The 8,332-nt window shown below is 41.6% G+C and overlaps 1 protein-coding gene across 1 annotated transcript in view; it reads right to left on the bottom strand.

Annotated features, from left to right (window-relative positions):
* The window catches only part of LOC146450917 (polycystin-1-like), a 38,036-nt gene extending 30,035 nt beyond the window's left edge, over window positions 1-8,001 (bottom strand). The window contains exons 1-8 of the mRNA XM_085099837.1: window positions 7,989-8,001; window positions 7,167-7,453; window positions 6,504-6,675; window positions 5,508-5,939; window positions 3,753-4,421; window positions 1,249-1,389; window positions 816-917; window positions 1-10 (exon numbers count right to left, since the gene is read on the bottom strand). The exon at window positions 1-10 is cut by the window's left edge and continues 214 nt beyond it. Of these exons, the coding sequence (XP_084955963.1) occupies window positions 1-10; window positions 816-917; window positions 1,249-1,389; window positions 3,753-4,421; window positions 5,508-5,939; window positions 6,504-6,675; window positions 7,167-7,453; window positions 7,989-8,001 (1,826 nt within the window). The remainder of the gene's footprint in view (window positions 11-815; window positions 918-1,248; window positions 1,390-3,752; window positions 4,422-5,507; window positions 5,940-6,503; window positions 6,676-7,166; window positions 7,454-7,988) is intronic.
* Window positions 8,002-8,332: the final 331 nt, after the last annotated feature.

Here is an 8,332-nt window from a genome sequence, read left to right as displayed (position 1 = left end):
TCAGCTGACCCTGAACAGATGGAGTTAATGAACAAGTAAACTTAACTCAATTTTTAACGCTCTTTGGGACCGGATGCCTTTCCTTACTTACAAATCATACAAATTGAGTCCCCGCACTACTCTTACAGCATTTTAAATGAGTTTTGGCTAAGAGGTTCGTCTCCAGTCATATGTGACTTGCGTCATTGTTAATACAGTCGAATTTTTAATATTCAATCCTGCCGAGCAAACAGCAATTTGACCTCCTTCGGGCAATTTCAACTTGGAACTCTGGCGGAAGAGAGGTGTCGGTCTGTCAGGAGGTAGAATAGCAGAGGGTGGGAGAGAAAAAAATACCGGGGCGAGGGAGGAGCTCTAGATTATTTTGTAGGTGACCATGGTTCCACTTTATGACTGCTCACGATCGTTGTGGCCAGTGGATAAAATCGTACTTTTTATAAGCAAGTAAAAACTCAATTCACATTTCACAGCAATTCACGGCTTACAACAATGCATTTACTGCTCTCCTATGCAGGTTTGTTCCCTGTAATGTCCAATTCTAGGCCATTAACCAAAGCTATCTCCGTAAGAGTGACCTTTCGGGATGAAAGGTGAAAGCAGCACTGTCCTTTGGTATATTTTACTGTAGAAGGTGTGGCTGTTTCTTTCTGTCTGTGGTTGAAATTCAAGTTAAAGTGCGACCATCCGACGAAAGCCGTTAAACAATACTTTTGTTTCGGCGTTGCTGCTGGTCTCAAAAACGGTTCGTTTTTTCGTTTTATTAGATTCGCTTATAAGACAACCTGAACAACGACAGCAACAACAAACGAACAAACCTGTGACTCGACACGTCAGTCGACCTCTGTGGGCGGCAAAGTGCTGTAAATAAGAAGACGCAGTCATCAATCCGGAAGATCCCGAACCAACACCAAGTTTGGCTGTAAAAAAAAAAGTGAACTATTTAAGTACTCATATCTATAAGGAAGTGTCAGGAGAAATACTTAACTGTGTGATAATCTACTCACATGCCAGTTTCCCAAGCTAGTTTTATTTTAAATAACAATTTCTTTACGGATAAACTAGGCTCATGGATGCCGATGTATTTCAACTAACAAGAAGAAGAAGAGGAAGACGAAGAAGACGAAGTAGTAGTCGTAGTAGTAGAAGAAGAAGAAGAAGAAGAAGAAGAAGAAGAAGAAGAAGAAGAAGAAGAAGAAGAAGAAGAAGAAGAAGAAGAAGAAGAAGACAACGAAGGAATCTAATGCTTACAAAAATTACTGTGTCCGTCCTGCTTGAAGCAAGTGTTATCCTTGTAGCAACAGCCCATGCTTTTGCAGGAAGACTGCGTAATGCCCGCCCAACCACAGCTTTCACGGTTACTCACTTCAATACTGGAGCAGGCTTGACACGCTGACAAGAACAAAACAAACGCAGAAGTGTAAAAAATATGTCTTAGTCAATTAAAAAGGCCCCGTGCGCCATTGTGCTGTCATGCCATTCATTCTTGTGCAAGATGATTTTTGAAAAGCCACTGGGCAGTACTTACCTGTGACAACATTCATTTCCACTCCAGACCGACGAAGCACCGTAGTTTCTTAAGAAGCTAATTCCCTTACCTGTGGTAGTTTATTTTGTTGTAGAAGGTTACCCTAACGTTTGAGTACGTAGAAGTATTTTCAAAGGGTGGCCATTCAAATGAAAGCTACTGAGGAGTACCTTACTATTGTGTTCCTTGGTTGACTTTCGTAGTTTTAAACCTTGAAAATATTGGCATCCAAGGTGCTAATCAGGAAATAAGACTCACATCCTTGCAAAGCATTGGGGACGAAGCATATTTCTTTCTGCGTAGAGGATAGAAGAGTCAAACGGTGTATGAGGTAATATCTATCTTTTTAGCGTCCAATTCTTGAAATGCTATCATAGGAAAGTCAGCAAATAATACTGTGGAACAGTATACAAAATGAACTGAATTCGTTGTACCCTATCAGATATGGTTCTATTTGTTTCGTTATCAAAAGAACAAACTTTTCTCGCCAAACATTTTCCATCTTTTAAATTATTCACGTACACAGCGTACGGCACTCTGATTATGTTCAAAAACAAAGCAAAACGAAGAGCCGAAATAACAATAAAACGCCGCTGAAAGCCGTTTCGCTAACCGTAACTTGTAGACCATTGCAATGCACCGATAGCAAAGAATCGACGTTTGCGATCCCAATCTCATTTATTTTTTTTTATTCACAACGTAAATGAGTTCGAAACCTACAATAACCACAAACTTAAACTACAAAGAAAACAGAGGCAAATTACAATACTTGAATGAACAACGTGTACCCAGAGGTTTGTGTAACACAGCTAGGAACGAAACCTTGGATATTCAGATGACTTGCCATCTCGCCGTAACAAGTGCTGAACCAATGTATTCGAGCCAGGGGAGGAGATGGCGGGGGGGGGGGGGGGAGGTACTCCTCGACGGAATTTTTGGCGGTAGTGGTGTGCAGTTCTCCGAGCCCTGACCGTATTACAGGAAAAAATATGTCATTTTCTGGTACCTTTTTTCATACCCATTTTAAGACTTTCAGATTAGGACCAAAACGTCCCAAATGCCATACCCTTTGGTGCCGCATATACCTATATAGCTTATATAGAGTAGCAGCCCCTCTCCCCGGAGGTTCGAACACATGCAATTGATTTCCAACTACAGTCCATACAAATTACTACTTTGCGTACGTGCGGGGGTCACGCTAGCTATTTCGTGACGACACGAAACACTGGTCCCCACTTCCCTTATTCGTACTGTTCCCCTTTTTCTCTAAAAAAATTCTCTTCTTTTGGCCTTACGCGTCATTAAATTGAGTCGGTTTTCATCGTCCTCACGATCTGCCGGTACTAAGACGATAAGCTGGTTTACTGCCCGCTGGGTTGTAATATAGCCACATCCTTGATTTTTGTCCACTGTCTCTCCTATCCCGGGGTTTTATGCTTCACTTCTGCCGTCAGTTCCCGGGTCAACTCGCGATACAATGCCGAGTCTTCAATTACCGCGCACCTGGTTTGGATCTCGGATAAGTATCACATCGCCCATTATTACGCACTGTGCGACTTTTGCTGAACAATAGACTTTTAAAGAAATCCCTTGTCCAATTCTTCCCAAAGGCGTACACGATTAATTAGTCCTCAAAAGTTGGGCTTCCTTTCTTTCCAGAGATTTCTCGGTCGTCTTAGTGGAATTTCGAAATACACCCCGTTTTGTAATTATACACTTGAGTGAAGAAAAAGGTGAAGGAATTTTTTTTCTGACGACATGTTAACCCGACACCAAGATCAGATCAAACCTACAGACTTTGAGATGTAAGTTTAATGCAGAAACAACCCTTCTTAGAAGCGTAGGAATTTCAGAAGCAGTGTTCAATTTGACATTTTTGGTGCTGAAAGACTCGGTGAACTTATTCAGCTCCTCCGAAAGTAGACATGTTCCGCTGTGGCTAGTCATATGCTAAAAACTAGTCAACTTCATTGTTTGAATGACTTTGAAAGGCATGTACGACTCATTCCCAAGTTAGCATGCCAAAACTTTTTTAATCAACGACAAATTTAATGGTGGTAAACATGCCTGAATAGTACGTCTATTGCAGTATCGGCCTTGTGTAAAAACTACTGTTTAACAATTGAAACTGAAACCAAGAACAAGAAAAGGCGTAAAGCTGCTGTACCTCGCGGCGATTGATATAGTCCAAAAGTGTTGTTCCAGAAGGAAAAATAAAGAAACTTACCTGCTTGAATTCCAACACAGTGGAATACCGTCAGCATGTCCGCCCTGCTCAGCGCTTTGTTCCAGATCACTAACTGGCTTACTTTAAAGTTTGAAGTTCCACCCGTCGGGTGCTTTCCAAGCAAAAGGTGGCCATGAGTCTCCTCGTTTCTTGTCACTCCTTCAACCGTACCCCAAATTACTTCGGCTCCATTGATAACCATACAAGGAGCTGTGCCTTTTTGCCCGACCACAAACACGTGGTACCAAACTTCACTGCTTAGCTTAACAGATACTTTCAGGCCCTCGTCGGCCGAATACATTTGTATTGTCAGAGAGGAAGTGGTTGTGGCGTAGAAAATTGTGATTCCCCGGTCGCTGTCCTTCTTGGCTGAGTACAAAATATCGCTGGCCGCACCAGCCGTCAGCCTTATCCAGAAAGCAATTGTGATGCCCTTTTGACACCGTGCAAAATCGCTGGGACAATTCCCTGAAAAGTCCCCCAAATCAATCGCTTTGTTTTGGTCTTTCTTAATCCACAAGGCTCCTGTAGGAAGGCCCTCATATGCAGGACCCCAAACCATCTCTGTCTCCTTGACCTTACCATCCTTTGAGCCAATCAAGTCTGAGATGGATCCCCGAAAAGTTTTGTCCAGCGGCCAGAAGTGATCTGCGTCCATGAAACATTTCTCTGCAATACACAAAAACGACGTCTGAAAAATGAAGCACTCAAACCATTCGATAAAGAAAGTAAAAGTACCCTTCTTTAGGGATGTAATCGGTAAATACGGAAAAATATCTGATTTCTCAGAATTTCCTGCACGCAGTATTTATCTCTAGGAAGAAGATAATGTTGAATATCAGAAAGTGAAAATAAGGGGACAGAGTGGGAAACCAGGGGCGTTGGCTGGGATATGTGAATTTCACATTAGACATCGTCTAAAGGGAAGTCGGTTTCCCGGGACGTCCGCAAACGGTCAGTGTGACGTCACGGGAAGTCATCGGAACGTGCCAACGTGGCAGTGTGTAATGTTGGCTGCTGAATGTTCAGTATGGCTTTCCTAAGTGGCATTTACAGGCTAGATACGTTTGTGCACGTCTTGGGAGACAAACGTGCGTTTTCATCACGTCTAAAATAACTCAAGTGATTTTCAAATATCTCAGGGCAAAACTGGGGTTCTCCCTCTCTGTCCTTTTTTGTCTTGATATCAGAGATCGTGGGCCAATCAGATTGCGTTAAGAGCCGAGTTCGCTTAGTTGATAACATCCAATAAAACTGTCGTATGAGACGAGATTTGGAATACAATTTTATGACAAAATAAAACGCTAAAATGTTCTTAAAATCCACAAGAAAACAATAAAAACGCCAACGTTTCGACCCTACTTTACATCATTGTAAAGCCAAAAGGTAAGAATACGTAGATAAGGAACAACAGAAGAATATACAATAGTCCTGTGGGTATAGTTCTCAAAAGTGAAATTAATAATGCTTGAAAAATCTTAATGTAAAATAAGTGAAACCTCCTATAACCTCACAGAACTATTGCTTATTTTTCAATTGTTCTTTTAGCTACATTTTCTTAGTTTCCATTTTACATTTTGATTACGTAAAGTAGCGTCGAAATGTCTTTGTTGACAGAGGCGTAGCTTATAACCTGGATTAGATGGTATTATCTATTAATAAAAATAAGTCATTTAGCTTGCCTTACTGAGATGTTCACAAAATATCCTGGAAATAATAAGCAAAGCAAGGAATTTATGTATAAAATGAACTCACCATCATAAGGCCTGTTGAAGATTATTATCTCTGTTTGTGTTGCGATCTGAGCGGTAACAGATACGTAGCTGATTGAAATTGGAGACGGATCATTCCATTGCAAAAGAACCTCACCTCCAGACCCAAGCACTAGGTTGCTCGAACGGAAGTCGATCCAAAAGGACCGCCACCCAGAATCCGATCCTAATGCATCTGGTGTACTTGCGGAATGTTCCTCACTTTCACTTCCGCCTTCTGTAGTGCGATATATGTAGCACTTGTCATTGTGAAAGATGAGGAAGCGATACCTCGCCGCGCTTGCTTCTGGTTTTTCGTAAAGAGTTACAGAAACGCTCTGGCTTGCCTTCATAAGCAAGGAAAAGGTTTTTCCAAATGCTGGGAGTATCTCTGTATGCTTTCCCTTTGGAAGAGAAAAATGGCTTCTTCGTTTACCTAAATGAAATGAAAGATAACCGTAACTTGAGAGACAGTTTAAAGAGATACTTTATGTGCCATTGAAGCCTGCTTGAAAATTTGGATAATTTTTTAGTCACTTTATCTACTCTTAAGCTTGTTACGATCAATGATCGTCTACAATGGCAAGTCATACTACTACATTTTCAACAGTAACGCATCAGTCGTCGGGCGGGTGACCAAGGACCGCGTCCCTCAGTGGGGAACCAGGCTGAGGTAGAAAAATCTGCTACTGGAATGAGGTCATCCCACCTAACTACCCAGAGGATAAGCACGCTGAGGAGGTTCCTTACAGTGGCCCATCACCCACAGGCCGATATGGAAAGAATCTGGAGCTCAGCCTGAAAACGGCCACCATTGGACTTGATACTTATCTCCAGGAAATAAAGACCCCATGTTAGCACTGGTGAGGGAACATCACTGCTTAACTCTTTCACCGCGTGCTTCGCTCAATCTCGTTCGTTACTTGAGGGAAAAAAGGGACAGGACTCTTCATAGTCTACTAAAACTGAACATTTTACGATAATGTTTATCGTAGCAAACCTTTTAGGCAGTCAGAGTGAAAAAATTGGATTTCCTTGAAGCCGTTGCTGGTAACTGTGTAAACAGTTTCAACTTCAACCTTCACGAAATTGGTCGTGACATCAGCGAAACTTCTAACGTCCCAGAGAGCCTCGCCCAAATGTGAAGAAGCCTGATTTTTAGTCAGCTCCACCTAAGGGCAGTAAGGTTAAAAAGATGAGTCCTGTTGTAAATTGTATACATAGATCCAGCTCTCTAGCGTTGAGCCATGCCTAGAGTTTTTGTGCATTTACAAAAGCTTTAACGCTTAACTATCACTGAAGCTATCTGCCTTGCGACCTGGCTAATAAAGTAACAACCTACCCACCTACTCACCTACCTACCCAGCTACCTATCTACCTTCTTACCTGCCGACCAAACTGCTGACTTATCTAACGACTGAACCAACCTACTGTAGCCACCTTTGGACCTACCAACCCATCGTCCTCACCCACCACCTACTCACCTAGCCACCTTTCTACACAACTTCCTGTCTACCTAACAACCGATCTACCCACCCACCTACCTACTTACCCCTACTTATTTCGAATAAAGTTACCGACATCATTATTTATCACCTTTTAGGAGTATACTCCACTCCACTCAGTACAGCACATAAACATGACTCTCATAGAAGTTACTTACAAATGCCTCGGACCCATTCATAAAGGTAAGTTTAAGACCTCGGCTTTGCTCAACAGCACTGGCTCTCTGCATCACACGAATGGTGTTGATAATGTACTGCCGAGCAAACTGAATCTTGATCCATGAGCCTACTCCAGCACCATCATGAAACCACTCATTAGCAATGGTTCCGCTGGCCGATGAACCATCTATAGCGCGGTTACAGATCGCATAGTTGCCTGAGGCTCCTACACACTTTCCCCCATTAGAACTGCCTGCCACATTAAAGTAAGCACAACGGAGGTGTTCTAAAAAAAAGTGAAAGACAACGTTGAATTCAGCAAAACAAGTTGAATTCAGTAAATGCTTAATAGGGGAAATATCAAGGGAATTTGGCGTTATATCAAAAACTCCAAAGCTTTTTTTTTATCAACAGAAACCTAAAAGTATTGATAAATTTTGTTGTAAATTATCATCCGTTTACTAAGACTATCGATCAGTGTCTCTGGCCACAGGTGGACTGGGTAGGAATGGACTGCAACGTGAAAAAAGTTTGGCCAACTGTTTTCAAGTTCTCGCACTTTTGTTCCCAAAATGCACTAGAGCAGGTCATGAGCTGTTCCTTTCAAGAATTCAGTTGATTTCGTTTTCTTGATGTTCTAACTAAGTGAAGGTGTTTTCACACTATTTTCACAATAAAAGGTCAAAATCGCGGTGACACTTCTTCTTTAAGCAGTGGGGATGGATAAAGGGCCACCGAGCTCTAACGTTTGAGTGCATCTGGTGCATGGATCAAATGGTTTCAATAACTGATTCAAATTAATGTTATGGAGCAGTACTTACCTATATTACTCATTTTATTGTAATGTTTATTATGCTAAAGTTTATGAATTAAATCCTAACGCGTGAATTTCCAAATAAACGCTACTGAGAAGTACTTTGCCGGGGTATTGTTTGTTATGCCGTAAAGATGATTACATTTTTTAACTCAGTGAAAAAATTCCTAAATTGTTCCGGACCATCCAAATGAAAGCCACTGAGTAGTACTTTCATCTGGTGCGGTTTGTTATGCTGTAAAAATGATTACAGCTTTTAACTCAGAGAATGAAAATCAAGTGTGACCATCCAAATGAAAGCTACTGAGCAGAATTTTCATCTGGTGCGGTTTGTTATGCTGTAAAAATGAT

The sequence above is a fragment of the Pavona decussata genome, unplaced genomic scaffold, assembly GCF_977016875.1.
Source record: "Pavona decussata unplaced genomic scaffold, jaPavDecu1.1 SCAFFOLD_416, whole genome shotgun sequence".
NCBI classification, from domain to species: domain Eukaryota; kingdom Metazoa; phylum Cnidaria; class Anthozoa; order Scleractinia; family Agariciidae; genus Pavona; species Pavona decussata.
This window is presented reverse-complemented; position numbering and strand designations above follow the sequence as displayed.